The 16491-nt window shown below is 31.8% G+C and overlaps 1 protein-coding gene across 1 annotated transcript in view; it reads right to left on the bottom strand.

Moving 5' to 3' along the window:
* Positions 1–16491, bottom strand: part of Cth (Cystathionine gamma-lyase) — a 30333-nt gene extending 13842 nt beyond the window's left edge. The window contains exons 1-4 of the mRNA XM_089634779.1: positions 16417–16491; positions 12075–12263; positions 6098–6294; positions 3549–3639 (exon numbers count right to left, since the gene is read on the bottom strand). Of these exons, the coding sequence (XP_089490905.1) occupies positions 3549–3639; positions 6098–6294; positions 12075–12254 (468 nt within the window). The 5' untranslated portion in view covers positions 12255–12263; positions 16417–16491. The remainder of the gene's footprint in view (positions 1–3548; positions 3640–6097; positions 6295–12074; positions 12264–16416) is intronic.

The following is a 16491-nucleotide window of genomic DNA, read 5'->3' as shown; positions in this document are numbered from 1 at the left end:
AACTTAGGCACGGTAGCCAGAATCCAATTGCATTCTGATGTCAACTTTTCCTAAAACCTTTAAGCTCAAAACTTTTTGTAAATGTTAATGACAAGAATTATGTTTTTTGATTTTTTAAGAAAGGTGAGTTACATCAGTAACACCGCTGATTGTCCAAACTGAATCAACATCGTAAATTAAACACGTAAAACAAAATAAACTATTCAATTGATCACATGCACAGAGCTACGAAGCTTTGTTATACATTGTTTTGTTAAATCATCGAGTAAACTTCTTCGATCCAGATTTTCACTCTTGTTTTATTATCAGTTCAGATTTTAGGTGGACAGGCATTTTTTATTATCACTTTGTTTTCAAAACTCGACCTATTGTTCTTAATGTATTCCACATTCAAACTCATTCTTAATTTATACTTTGAACAAACACAAAAGTAATCATAAATTAGTATAACCTGCAATTGATAACCCTATTAATAATTGATATACAAGATCGATATAACCTGCAATTAAACTTAAAAACTTTCGCAGAGTAAGAACATTTTTTAATTCAACAGAACGTGCCCGGCAACGGCGAGTACTGACTAAACTGATAATAAGTAATCTGACCATCACTCATCTCTTAATGACATGTTTTATCTTAAATGCTTGTATCCAAGAAGCGAAACATTCGCTGAAAATAGCAGATGGTAAATTGAAACCACGATATCGACAATAACATTAAACATACGCGTTTTAGTTTAACTTTCTACTGAATAAACCGTTCCTTCTGATGTGGTGGTAAAACCCCGAACGCCGTCCATGATATGGTATTATTTGCAAAGAATAGTATGAACTGGTATGTACCCACGCTTTCGACTGTTCCACAGAATATGCGACAAAGCAGTTAAATTTTGGATCGCAATCGAAAACGAACTGCTACGAACATAGGCACAAGTCAAAGTCGGTCTGCAAGTTAAGCGCGCTTAATAAGTAGGTACCTTTTGAATGAGATATTATAACCGAACCGAGTTTCGTATTGTGATTAGTCATGTCGGAAATCTTGTTGGTTGTTCGGCGCTCGGGAGCACATATTAGCTGGCCGCCACTGATTCGACCATAATAAATAAAAAAAACTGATACACAATAAAACCCACATTCGATCTATGGTTTATAGTTTATGGCATTAATAATGACTGTAGACAATATGTTTCATTTAAAATATGTAGATAATACACACATCCGTAGAATTGCCGTATCTTTTTATCGTCATGATACCTGTTGCTTTAAATAATTAATTGAAAAAATACTTTTGAACCATTTTTCAACACATTTCACGGCTTTTTGTCGTTCCGGGGTGGAGCCCCCGTTGTTGGAAGCCATATTATACGCTCCGTGTTTAATTACCTGTATCTTTGAAATCCGTCAAAAAGAAGCATACCAACTCACTTATATCTCACAATATCTAAAAAGGCAGAAATAGATAGTTAGTTTGACAAATTCTCTTTTTTTGGGTAAAATTCTTGTTACGTATGTACTTCTCACGGCCATATTGTTTCAAAGGATGAATAAATTACTTTTGAAGAGCGTCGGTCACCAAGTAGCCACGATGGTTGCGAAGTGGTTTGGAGGAACTTCACGTTTGTTAGTGCGAGTGCATTCTTAGTGCATACTTGAAAGTGTGGGTGAGAGAATTCCTCGTCTATATGTATGCGTAAGTGTCTAACGCTCTGAAGCTTATAACGTCAGGTACCTAACTGTATTTTTTACAGAATGTTTATAATCAATCTTTTTTATTTTTTGGATTATGTGTAGTTTTCGACATTTCGGAAACATAGAAACGAAAAATAATCAAACCAAAACAATTATAATTATACATAATTAGATATATGAAGAAAAGGAGCACATTGCCATTTTTTAAATTTCTTTTAAATCTTCATATTTTCAAATTAAATCAATTGAGTGTACATGTGGTTTTGAAAACAGACTTAGATAAAAAAAAAACTTAAATTGTTAAATCAACGTGTGATGTAGATTCACCAGTTTTACGCTTGTATTATGAGTTTCCGGACACCGTGTATGCAAATATATATAATATGTACCTGTATAATATATTATATTAATGATTTGATCATTTTAGACCGGGAAAATGAACAGGGTAACGAAATCACAATGGTGGTGAAGACAACTACTCTTTAATATTAGATTTTTTAAATGGTAACAATGAAAAAATGTAGTTATCTAATTCGAAAGACAAAGGTTAGCATAACTAAATTTCTACACTTTTTTACTATACTACATATTTAAATTAAAGAAAAACATGATTTGTTTTATAAAATCTACACCGAATTACGGCTAATTACCTACTAATTTAGTATAATGGCTGTCTGCCATAATATGCTTACTAGAATTGGTAACAGATTACATTCTTTTTCATTTCACTCTGCACAGGAGACCCTGAGGAAAATAATATCATTCAGGGCCTATGTCATTTTAGACATCGAGATCTAGACAATCCATGAACCCGAGCACCCCCCTGCTAAGTCACCAAACCTAGTTAACCACTTGGGGTGACCTACGGCAGGGTGTTGATTATCCAATAATGGTTCCCGGGGCGGCGGTACCCATACCCCCTTCCCAAATTGGTAGAAAATAAAAACTGCATGAACTATTCCGTGAACCTAGTTTAAAAATAATGTATGATTTAGGACAGGTTGTTTCAGAGAATTTGCACAATTTGTCCAATTTAAAAGTTCATTATCAAGTTCTGTGAAGATTCTATTCAAGTTCTGTTATTATTTCAGATTTGTGAATCAACTGGCTGATAATGATATAATATTATACTGAACTTCAATAGAACCTCCACAGAACTCGGAAATTAACTTTCAAATTTGATGAATTGATCAAATTCTGTGAAACAACCCATTCTTAGAGAACTCTAGAGTTTAAAAGGCAATAAACAACTGAAAGTAATCCCGTTATGACTGAATTTAATTATTATTTGAATTTAACCAAAAAACGAGAATTCCAACTACAGACCCCATTTACTCGAAAATAAAAGCTTATATAAAAAAAACTTATACCACAAAATCGATCCCAAAAGTGAGTTCGATTCACCAGTTTTTCGCTTAACCACAAATTTCCGAACATTGTTTTCTACGCAGCGCTGACCGCAAATCTCCCCAAAATTAAAACTTAGGCCAAATACTAATACTAACATCGCGAAACGAACTTAGAAATATCGGAACTAGACGTTTAAATCCAAGTGATTAAACATTTGTAAAAAAGTTAATTCAAAATACTCTACCAAAATCGTAGATTTTGAATTGTGGATTTTAGATCCTGTAAACAAACCACACCTTTTTACTAGTTTGTTATTTTACTTAAAAATTTCCGAATCGGGATGTTGAATCGCAAGTACAGCAATACACGGTTATAAAGCATGTTTAATATAGAATTAATAATTTTGTGAATGAACAAATGCCGCCAACTAGCGACGAAAGAGTGAAGAAGTTTTGACGGTTGGGAAATTTCGCTCATTCTATATATTTAACTAACAAATAATTTTCTTACCTTGGTTTTTGGAGTCAATGCTTGTTTAATGTTGGCTGGATCCAGAAGGTCAATAAATGAAATTTCAATGCCCATTTTAGCAACCACATTCCTGAAAGTAAGAGTTTTGGTTAAAATAGATAATACTGTTTCTAGGTAGGTACTTTAATGTTTCTATTAATATTCAATAGCCATTCAAAAATTGTATTCCATTCAAAACAAAAAAGTTTAAAAGTTTCTGGCAATAAGTAAAATGTTTTCTATAAAAAAAAACATTGTATAACAAAAAAGGCATTATATATCATTGAAAAATAAAAGTTAGATCTCATATAAATAAAACGTGATTGAATTTGCAACAAGCGAGTACCTATAGTTCCACCTGCGTATTAAAACATAAGAACCACTGAATAGCCCCAAGATTCATATTATTTTATTGTTTGCAATTTGCTAAAACGTTAAAAATAATGTACTTGTTCATAAGGGACAATAAATTAAAGATTAGGTTTAGATCTATGTACTTCATCGAGTTAAGTTGGCTAAAGGATAGAGTAATTGCCATGTATTGTGGAAATGATGTAATAAGTGTGATTTGAAGATAATAAACAATAGAGATAAAAAATACCTAAACAACAACAGAAAATGTTCCGTTACCATGCAAAGCACTGATGACTTGCAAATAAATACTTTATGACTACGTCTTTAACAAATTTCATTTCTCTTTGTATTACTTAGTGAGTATTTCACCATCCATTATAATAAATAAATATTCATAATAGGTAGTCGGCCAACTTATCTGATATATATATATATATATAGCCGCTACTCATAGGTTCGACTACTGAATAGTAAACTGACTTCATAAATCGTTAAATGGAAAATATATGTCATTGTGTGGATAACGCTTTTGACAGCCTATCGGGAGGATGGTGAAATACACCCTTAGATAATAAATAACAGATACATAATCTTATGAAATTGTGCAGTAGATTGTGGGCAGACTAGGCACATGAATCTAATCATAGCTGATGAGGCTAATGGTCAATAATGTGGGTATCCTGGAATCAATATCAATTACCGTAATGGTCCATGCTCGCCAATTTACCAGAATTACTATTCGTGTCTGAAAATAGTCAATTGACAGAAAGAAGTTCATCAATTGGCTCAATTTAGGAATTAGGCATCTCCGTTTAATTGAAGATATGCCACTAGATCCTGATTCCAACGTTATGTTCATCATTCGTTTTAATTGAAGACATGCCACACTAGATCCTATTATTCCAACGTCATGGTCCACATTAGTTTTTAAATTGTGTATTTATATTTTTGAGTAGGTGTGTACTCTAATCTTAATGACTAGCAAAATAAGAATAGTGCCAAAGTAACTATGAAAAACTTCAAAATCTGCTTCATGTTCATGTTCAATATTGCCATCAACTTTATTTCATCTTTTCTTAACATGTGTACGTAATATGATTAAGAACACAAATTAATAATCACTTAAAAAATAAATACGGGCATCTACGTGTTTTTCAATTTTAGTTACAGAATTTAAGACTTGGGAGGAATTGTTTCAGAGAATTTGAAGAACTTATCAAATTTCAAAGTTAATTTCCAAGTTCTGTAAACGTCCTGTTAAAGTTTTGTTATTATATCAACATGGACCAGTTGCTTCACATAACTGAAATAATAACAGAACTTGAATAGTAATTTCACGGACCTGGAAAATTGACCGTGAAATTTGATGAATTGTTCAAATTCTGTGAAACAACCTGTCCTTACAAGATTTACATTTATTCATTCCACCAAAGGTCAGCCCACTAGGTTACAAATCTTTAAATGGTATAGTAGAGCAAATTTTTTGGTATATAAAAATTTGGGAAAAGAATGATGAAGAATGTCAAAAATACAAGAATCACAGTTTTATGGAAATTTCATGTCGTTTAAAAGATAGCAGAACATTTTTACCAAGCTAATAAAATTTACTAATTATTTTTAATGAAATTAAACAATAAATTTGTTTATAACTACGAAATTTATTAAAACCGACTGGTTTCGCTTAACACGAGCATCATCAGGGTTCAAATTTAACTAATCAAAAAATACATTTTTCATTGTATAATGTCAAGCCACAAAGTGTTTCATTCCTTCGATAATTATTTTCAACTAAGAACAGAATCACAAATTATCTCAACTGTAACAAGTTTTTTTACATTAGCTCCACACAGGAGGCCCTGAGGAAAATAATTTCCCTCGTGGCCTATGTCGTCATTGGGAATGCTGTATGGAGGGTCTTTTAAGTAAATGAAGGAAAAAGGTATAAGCGGTGGGTTGGAATCTGGGGGTCAGTGTGTCGAGGGGTGACAGATGTATAAATCCATCCCTCCCACTGCAGTGCAAGGTGATGGGTCGGAACAAGTTCTCCTAATAGCCTACCACTTGGGGTGACATATGACAGAAGTGTTGGTTATCCAAGAATGATTCCCGGGGCCGCAGTACTCAAAATGTATGCAAGTATACACAAGCATGTAAGAGTTAAGTTTTCTGCCAGAACAGAGTGTAGTAGTGTTTACCTGAACAGCCTGTTAGTGCCTCCGTACATATCATCCCCGCAGATGATGTGGTCTCCCGTGCTGAGCATGGAGGCAATGCAGGAGGTTGCTCCGAGCCCCGAGGAGAAGCACAGTCCATACTTTCCATTGTCTAGAGAAGCGAGGCACTCCTCCAGAACATTTCTTGTGGGGTTGCCAGACCTTCCATATTCAAATCCCTAAAAAATAATTCATTTATCAGCACAAAATTATTAAAACAGAAAAATTACTAAAAGTGACTAGCACACTGTGAGACTATTACAACCCCAATATGCATGGTCAGATCTGTCATGTGCTTAGTGTGGGAAACACCTAGGCCCAATCTATGAAAATTAGAGCTTATTTAAACTTACTTAACTCCTCAGGACTCTGCCATATTTTGACTTAAGGTCGGAGTATTTCAGTTAAATCCAAATAAATGGAATATTTTTTAACATATTCGAAAACTAAAAACTCCTTTTAAAAGGTGATAAAATACGCTTTCAAATTTACTATAAAGAAAAAATATTTTTTTTATATATTAAAATTTATGATTAATAATTTTTTTTTTAATTGGCTCATTTTACGTTTTTCATAACCAAAATAACTGACAGTAAAAAATATATAAAAACAAACGCATTTCATTAGACAGTGTTAATTTACAGTAGCCTCACTTTTTTGTCATTTCATAAAAAAAAATCACGAAGTTTCATTTTTTTTTTTTCAAATTGCTTTCGGAACCTTTGGTTTCATAAAGGTGCACATTTTAATTATTCTATGGTTAACTTCTAGATTTGAATGTAAAGCGTGGTGTTTCTTTCTTTCTAACACCGTTTAGATCATATTTCTCACCATGACAGTAAGGGAGATACAACTATTCCAATGAGACCAAACGAGTTGTTCCCAAAACCTAAAAAATTATCCTGAAGGGTTAAATATTAAAATTAGGAGTTAAAGTTTAAAAAAAAATGCATCCAACGTGCAAAATCAAAATTTCCATTATAGAGGTGTATCAGCACATACCCCAAAGATTTTAATGAGCGATCCTGAGCATATTTGGAGATAAAAATGTGGATGTTTTTTGGTGTCCTGATGATTACACATCGCCACTGGGTACAGACAGCCTAGTGGGTCACGTGATATGCAATCCGTCTTGTTCCAGAAGCACCGTACAGATGGAACAGAGCGCACATCACGTGATCCAGTAGAATATGTGGCAGTGGTGAGATAATAGAATAATTGTTTGTAATTGAAAAACATATCACTCCAAATATGCTCAAGAATCGCTGGTTAAAATCCTTAAAGGTACGTGCTGAAGCACCCTGTACATATATGTACGTAAAAAAATAATTTAAATACATACCTATGTAAAAAAAATATTGCAGAAGGAAGTTGTGAAGGTAAAGAAATGAAAGGAGGGGAAGGCGTACGGACAACGGGTAGAAATATAGTGTTGGTTTGCAGTAATGTTTACAACATTGATCATAATCGTAATGGAGGATGACTTGACTAAATTATCTACCTGCGTCAGAATGAGAATGTCAATTTAATGGTAGGTATATCTCATTGGTAATAATTGTATTGTTGTGCTAATGTTTTCAGTTTAGCTTTATTTTTACCATAATGATTTCCAAGAGAAAAAAAAATCCTTACTGTCTAATAAAATAATCAATTTCTAAAAGACAATACATTATTTTTAGTTAGAATTTTTTTAATGAAAATCAAATAATTAATTTTGATTTTGATTGGGAATATTTCCTGCATAAATTTTAATAATTAGACAAAGCAAAATACTTCATTTCAACGCTAATATTACAATACGCTCTATGAACCCTTCAAGCCGTATTCACCAGAGAGGTAAACAAATGTTCAACATTAGATTCGGTCCTCTGCAATAATTCATACTAAGACTACTTATGACTTTATAAGTCTTCCAAGCCTGGAGCTTGTGTTAAAATACAACATTATAAAAATCAAGCCTGTTTGTTTGAGGATTGAACCTTCCTCCCTACGGACTGGAGTGCCACCAAAAGTTGATAGAATGCATTCTCATCGACAACGAGTCTATATGCCGAGTTTCAGCTAGTTCAGACGTTGGGAAGTGGATTAATTTCCACTTCCAGGATTCCAATTCATTCATTTATTTATACATTTGTTCATTCATGAAAACAAAATCAAAATTCAAATAGATGTATTTAAAAAACAGTTAATCAGAATTTCAAAGTCAATATTTCAATAAGCTAGCAGGCAGACAACATAATGATTTAAAAATCTGAACAAAAAAAATTCTAACAGAGCAGTTTTTCAATAAAGTTGAACAATTAACAATTAAATATGTATACGCCACAATTTTTTAACATTAACAGTAAAACTAATTTAAAAAAAAAATCAATTTTGGTACAAGTGCGACATAACTTATCAGATTTATATTTATAGATAATGCTAATCTTTATATGGTGGGATTTGGCGTGGTTCAAAAGTTGGAGTGCCAAGAAGACAAATTTCCATATTTATTAACTTTCAAATGAAAATAAATTAAAATTATCAGCAGGTGGTGTTGTCATTGAAGCTGAACTTAGCTGTGTCTGTTGCTAACTCCAAATTGCTCCCATATGCAAAACTCCTTTCAGATTCAATGCAAAAGTAGAATGTCGACAACTGCATTGTGCCACTCCTTGTGTGGACAGCCTTAACAAAGTGCACAGGTGAAACCCACTAGATGAGTGGTTTTCAAAGGGGGTTGCGTGACACCAACAAATATATTAATAAAAATAATTTTTTAGACTTATAGAAAGCAAACAATGGTTATAATTTTAAAGTAGCAAGTCACCAACAGAAATTAAAATTGTACCCATGTAATACAAATTAATGTGACTTACGCGCTTGTCATCTAATTTATCGAACCTTGGCTCTGTGTTTGAGACACAGAGTATGGGTCATCTTTGAATTTTATTTGTTTCTATATTTCGTTTTTATTGCAACCATGGAGGAAAAGTACACTTTTGTAAAGTCTAATATCTATGTACGTAGACACCATTTAAAACATAAAAAGGCTGGGGTATTCGCAAGGTGGTAAAATTTTTTTGTTACTAAAAGGGGTGTCGCTCCTTTAAAAAATTTGAAAACTGCTGCACTAGACAGTGCAGAAATAAATAATAATAATAAAGGAAAAGACTTGGGAAAAAGTAACGCTAAAAGCCATAGAAGACATAAACACTGTTAAAAATTTCTTCAACATTAATTTATTATCACTAAATAGCGATAAAACATTTGTCATTCCATTTGCAATACATTCAAAGGACACCCCTAAACATTTTGACATTATCATACATGACAATTCCAAAACACACGATAAAAAAACCGCTCAGTATTAAAAACAACAAACACAATAAATATCTAGGAATATTTATTGATAAAAATCTGAAATGGAAAGACCAAATATGTCAAGTGGTAAAAAAGATTAGAAAACTAATATATAATTTTTTGTGGAAAAAAACCTATATTTAATGTATTATGCTTTGGTTCAATCAACTTTACAATATGCCATCATTAATTGGGGATCCGCATATAAAACTAACCTCCTTCCAATAGAAGTCGTGCAGAGAATAATTATTAAAATCATATTAAAAAAACCTTTGGACTACCCAACTGACCGCTTATTCGAAGAATTTCAAGTACTTTCTTTTAAAGATCTGTACATTAAAAATTCATTTAATTCAAATCATAAAAGAAAAAGAAAAGTACCATTTTCTAACTGTAAACTGTACTCGACTTAAATACACTTTTCCATGCCCAAAATTAAATACTTCCTTTGAAGAAAATTACTACACATACCAAGAAAGAACCTTTTTCAATCAACTCCCTGAGGAAATTAGAATCATAAACGACAAAAGCCAAGCTTTGAGCACTTTGAAAAAATATTTTAAAGATAAATTATCAAAAAAATGAATAATAAATATTCTACTTAAGAAGCAAGTTCTTCTCCAAATATAGTATACATATTGATACAAATAATAATGGTCTTTATTCCAGAAACTAATTACAGCATGTTTTTTTTTTTTTTTGTCCTACTTCTCTTGATTCTGCGTAAAACACATAATGTAATATCTACAATAATATAATGTACACTTCTCTTCCAACCACAAGCTAATGCTTCTCTGGAAGAGTAGTATTAAATATTGTCATTGTAAATTGTAAACCTTATTACTTATATGTAGTTTTTCCTATTATAAATAAATAATAAAAATAAATAAAGTGGTTTTATTGCCTTACAAATACATCTTAGGCACTGACGTCAGAAGACATAGACTTGCTCTAACATGAAATACGAGTATCATTTCGACGAGCTAGATCCAAACTACTTGACAATCATTTTGGATCCAGGAGAGTTCCAGGCATGTCTTGGATAAACAACCACATCATTCTTACATTGACCACCGGTGAGCGAACATCAAAATAACGATACCTTCCACAGAAAAGTATAGTCCGGTAAAGTAAGTTACAGCGCAACCTGTGTTTCTAACGTTTCTAGGTTTGTTCTCCTCACCCTTATCTTCCTGTCTACTGTTTCTAATGTCTATGATCTTAGGCAAAATACATTGTGCCATTTCATCAAAAAATTACAGCATTATAAAATATTACTGATATTTGTTCTTTCTACAATTTGCTAATCAATCTTCAAGATTCTTACCTACCTTAATAAATAATTTATTTGATATGCAGACATAATTTCAAAATGGCTGAAGATAACAGTGAAGCTGGATTAAGCTTACCTTATCGAGTTAATTACACACTAAAAATAATATAAATTATAATTATGACAGGTGTTTCTCTTAACTTAAGCCAAATAAATATAAATTCAAAACGGGAAAAAAATAGATCAATAAATGTAACAGCATTTTTGCAATTCATTCTTGGGCATTAAAATTTTAAGTTTTGTGTGTTATTTTTACGAAACAATCTAGTCAGAGATTGTTTATCAGCCTAATTTTTTTTAAAAAACTGGAACTCAATCAGTGACGCAATATAAGAATAAACATCTCCAATGTGTTTGTAAATGACCCCAACATAAAAACTGTCAAACAACAAAAAAGATAACATGTAATTTCGCACAATTTGATAATATAAATCTTGAAGACTTTTAATTTGGCTTTTGATGACTTCATTGTACAGATTTAATAATGATGCAACTAATAATATACATTAATGGATAAGCAAAAATATATGGTTTTCAAATAGGTAAATAAATAAGTTCAGGTACTGATTTTGAATGTAATACATTGATAAAATCTCCAATTGTAAATTGATAAGCTATGTGGTTTTTAATTAGGTAAATGGAAAAGTTTACTAGTATTATTAAGGCAAATTGATAAGTTTAGTGATTTTGTAAGTTAAATGAATAAGCGCAGGTATACACTGTTTTTAATGGTGAAACTTACTGGTGTTCAGTTAGATAAACTAATAAGTATGCAGGAACAACTTTATATTCTTTAACCTTTTGAAGGTTATACCCATCAATGTAATACATCATTGAAGAAGAAGATAAGATTTATTAATATTATCTTCTTCTTCAATGAAAGTATGCTTTTATTAGAAATAATAATTTTGGTTGGGCCTTTGTCCTTATATTGAACTCCAGTTCAATAAACTCTAGAACTTTTGCTTTGAATTTAATTCTCTTTAACTTTCAAAATTGGAAGTGTCTCAACTCCAGGAAAATATTGACAGTATTTACTTGTATTGACTGGCAACCCTGACCGCTAATTTTTAATAGCAATGAAAGAACTTACAAAAGAGCATTTCACGTATTTTTTTGAAATAGAGGCGGTAGTGTAGCATGGTTTAAAATCCATTAAAATGCGTGAAAGAAAACCAAGCCGCACAACTCGCTCCGCTAGGAGGCACTAGTATAGCATACTGCCATCAGAATGAATGGGACAGAATTTGGCGCTAATATTCATAATAAGGTTGGCTGTATTACCCTGTGTTCTGCGGGGGCATCCTGTTTGAATGTTGTGGAGGTGACGATGGGAGAGACGACGCAGGCTGACTTCCACTGCTCCGGGTCTTGGCCCACGTGGATAGCCTTTGTGGCAAATCCAGGAGTCTGCTTCAGGAAGTCACTAATTCCATTCACTCCACTACTTCCGTTAGTTGCCATTTTGAAGAGCTGAAATCACAAACCTGCAATTTATTTTAAATTACAATCAAACCTCTTTTGAGGTCCTTCGAGAGACCAGAAAAAAGAACTTATAATTGTGAATTTGAGTCCATTTAAAAAAATATATTTTATTAACATCCACATTCACTACAACTTAAATTCTAGCATTTTTTTAAAGTTCATTTTTTTGGTTAAATTAATTCTCCAAGCTTGAATATTTTTAACCCGCCAAAACGATCGCAATCTGAGCGGCACGAAGCGGTAAGAAGCGGGAGGGTGCGTAATGTCATCCGTGTGCTGAACATTCTGTGTTTAGTGCATTTATTCTTTTGTAAAGAATTCCAGTACATTATTTTATCAATACCAATTGTTAATGTTAGTGAAGTCTTAATGGTATCATCGATGTACCTACGTAGCTCACGCTGCGGCAGTATGGGGGGCTCTCGCCAGCGGGGTTATTGTCATTTCTTTTACATACATTTGAAATGAGTTCCTATTTTCTCATTTTCACAAAAACGTTAAATTGACACGTAGGTGATTTTAGTTGTGGTCGCGCTATTTGTTTGAGTTGTATTATATTGTGAAATAGCTTCAATTTTACCGCTTTGAATTTGACAAAACTTTCTAAAATGTCAGGAGATACTACGATGTAAGTTAAAACAATTGATAAAACTAAAAAGACAAACGCAAATCATCTCAAAACCTTAGATCAACATACCAAACTATACAATTCAAAACTGTAGAGCGACCTCTCTCACTTATTATCAAAGTACGCATGCAACAGAAAGAGATATTTAACATGTTGACTGTCAACTACAAGATAACTCGTACATTGCGTTCTTTGCTAGGACGCCGACTACGAAATAACTCGTAGTGTGTTTACTTGCCATATTCGCTAACACTTTTTAACATGAGCATTTGCTCTAAAAAAAAGTGTATCACGATGTACTGTAATAAAAAGAAAATAAACTTAATGTAATGTAATAACATGTAATTGTAAATTTAATATTAAATAAAAATTAAATATTATTAAAAAAAAATATATGATAAAATTCATAGTATATCAGTGCTAATATGGATAGATGGCTTCTGGGAAGAGAACAAAAACCAATGCTGGCTTACAAAACAGAAAATTTATTGATAAATGAACAGAAAATAATATAATTATAAAAAATTATACTTTTTAATAATATAATATGATTAAATGAAATTGGATTTTTAGACTGGAATTCTGAAAATTGCCGTGGCAGTCAACGTGTTAATTATTACAATTTAATGTGGATATTGATAAAATATATTTTTTTAAATGGACTCAAATTCCATATTGCTCCATTACTTATTTACTTTTTTTAAATTGAAATGCTTGACTCCCTAGATTGTACTTTCTGTGGTCTAGAAGTGAGAACTTAAGATATTTTTACCCCCCTTCATTCAACATCTCACCTCTTCTGTGTCTGAACTCGATTCCAATCTTCAATATAATTATGAAATATGCCCATTCAAACAGAATTCATATGAAATATGCCCATTCAAACAGTAACAGTATTCATAAATAAATTTACCTTCTCTCTCTACATAATTTGAAACCGTGGCTTAGAACACCCTTGAAGAGTGAAAGCCAGAAACATTGTGGAAAAAAAGGGAATGAAAAACAAAACTTCCGAGTGAAAGCGGTGAAAACACCTAATTTTGAGTTTTACTGTAGATATACATAAATGGGTAGAAATAAAGTTTAGATTTGTGGAAATGGGATGGGATAACCTAAAGCTTCCCTTTCGCAGCTTTTTAGCTTTTTTTAACGATTTTTCGTGATGGTTTATTCTTTTCCGTTGGTTCACCATAATAAATATTGAAAACCAGCGACTGGTAATGAATACTAACATTATTCAGAATGTGAGTGGTTAATTTACGGCCAGAATGAAGTATTAGTGTTTTGTAGTTTTCCGTGATGATGGTAATTTAAATTCGATTAAAGGAATGCCGATAACGGTAAACATTCGGAATCGCTGGCCAAGCTTAAACAATTTTTTTTTAATTAAAACTTATTGGTTCACCTGATTTACTATAAAAGGCAGCAATCTGCATTTGGGAAATTTTTAATTTTAACATTCTAATTTTTAATTATGTAAAATGAAAATTTTATGGGATGACAACCGTTTCCAATAATTTTTGTCAACGTTATTTTCATATATTGGTATTCCCGATACGCGGGGGCTAGTAGAAACGTCAGTACCATGTAACCCTTAAATGCATGATTTATTAAATTTTCTGGAAAAAAATATATTTTGTAGATATTTACATGCATATGCAAGGAAATATAAAGAATTTATTTTATTTGTATTTTTTTAATGATATTTGATTAAAAAAAATTGTTGCAAATTTACAACACCATGTATTTAATAAAAAATAATATGAACAATTTACGTATGAAAAAAAAAAATAAAAAACCTAAAAGAATTCTCAAAACTAATAAGTGTACCGGAAAAATACGAGTTATTACATATAAGTATTGTATTATTGTATCTACTTACCTAAGAAAATCAAAATAATAACAGCAAAACCAAACTGTTTTTCTAACCTCCAACCAATTTTCGAGAATCTTCACTTTGTTGAAGAAAAAGTGACATTTGACATTCGCGAAAGAAAAAAAAGGTGATGCCACTCGATAAAATATATTACCGTGAACTTGATAATTCTAAAACGGCATGCATTAAGTATACACCAAAGAGTTAAAGGTGGTTTGAACGGTATGTTGCAGTTTTACAACAGTATGCATTTAAGGGTTAATTCATGCATATTAGGTAGGCACTATTTTGCCGGAACACTGGAAATAAAATTAGGGTATTAAGGCAATTTTTTTAATATCTTTGTTTGTAATAAAACCTAACCTCTCCTTACCTGATCTAATCTAAACTAAACTAACCAAACCCAACCTTTACTAATCTTATCTAATCTAACCTAAACAAACCTTTACTAACCTAACCTAACCTTTACTAACCTAACCTAACCTTTACTAACCTTACCTATACTAACCTATCCTAATCTAACTCTAAGTCATTAACAAAAATTATTTTGGCTGTCATCTCATACAACGATAGCTAATTTTCATTTAAAAAAATTTCCCAAATTCAGACAGTTTCCTTTTATAAGTAATAACGGTAAATCAAGAGGTTTTATTTTTAAAAAAAGTGGCCAGCGATCCCGAATAATTACCCTGCATGCCAGTTCAAAATATAGCAACCTGACAGGCCATGACAGGCCCTCGAGTGAAGTAAAAAAATAAATAAACAAAAAAAAAACAATTTTGTAATAGAGTGGAAATATTAATTATAAATTATAACTAACCTCGGGAAAACCTTTATATTAACTAAACATCATTTGTAACGACATCGTCATAAGTCATCGGGTTTATTCCTACTATTACCAGGAAAACGATTGTACTATTTTTCCTCATTATTTAGAAAATGTTCACAAGTTTGGAATTCGAAAATATGAAAACAATTTGACATAATAATTTTCGAAATCTAAAACTTCATTATTAAATCTAATACTTATATCGGGAGACAATGACATTAAAAAAGAATGCGCAACAACTTATTTCGGAAGCACAACCCGTAACCCGTTTGGATTTTTGACGTATGGCAGAAAATGACGTTTTGATTTCCTAACCTCGCTAAATTAATATTAGGAACCGTTTACTGAGTAGTATAATATCTATCGATTACTTGTCGTGTAAATAAACAAAGCACGATAATAAGGGATAAGTTAATTCACTCTAATAACCGACTAATATCTAATATTAATTGTTATCACTAGATACACGCGTTGACACTGCTCATCAATTGCTGAAAGTTTGTGATATTTAATTTTATATGTAATTATTTTTCAACCAAAAATATACAGTTCAATTAAAATGTACTTCTTTCACAATAACAATAAAGGGATAACTAAATCAATACTTATTTGAAATTTATAACTATCCGTATTGCATCATTATTTTTTTTGCACTGTATTTTTTTGCAAATTTGCATACGCGATATTATTATTTACTACAAAAATTTACGTGCCTAAAATTGTGAATAATATTTTTTGGATAGTCCATTGAATATTTATTTAATGAATCCACTACTTGAAAAGTAATATTAAATTATAGATAACTTACCCGTTTTGCCAAATGAAACTCAGCGCCACTATCAAAGCGGTTGACTGTCACACTGCCACAAAACAACTAACTTTT

The sequence above is a fragment of the Hesperophylax consimilis genome, chromosome 1, assembly GCF_061612785.1.
Source record: "Hesperophylax consimilis isolate HC1 chromosome 1, BYU_Hcon_1.0, whole genome shotgun sequence".
Lineage (NCBI taxonomy): Eukaryota > Metazoa > Arthropoda > Insecta > Trichoptera > Limnephilidae > Hesperophylax > Hesperophylax consimilis.
Note: the sequence above shows the minus strand (reverse complement) of the source record. Positions and strands in the feature narration are given on the sequence as shown.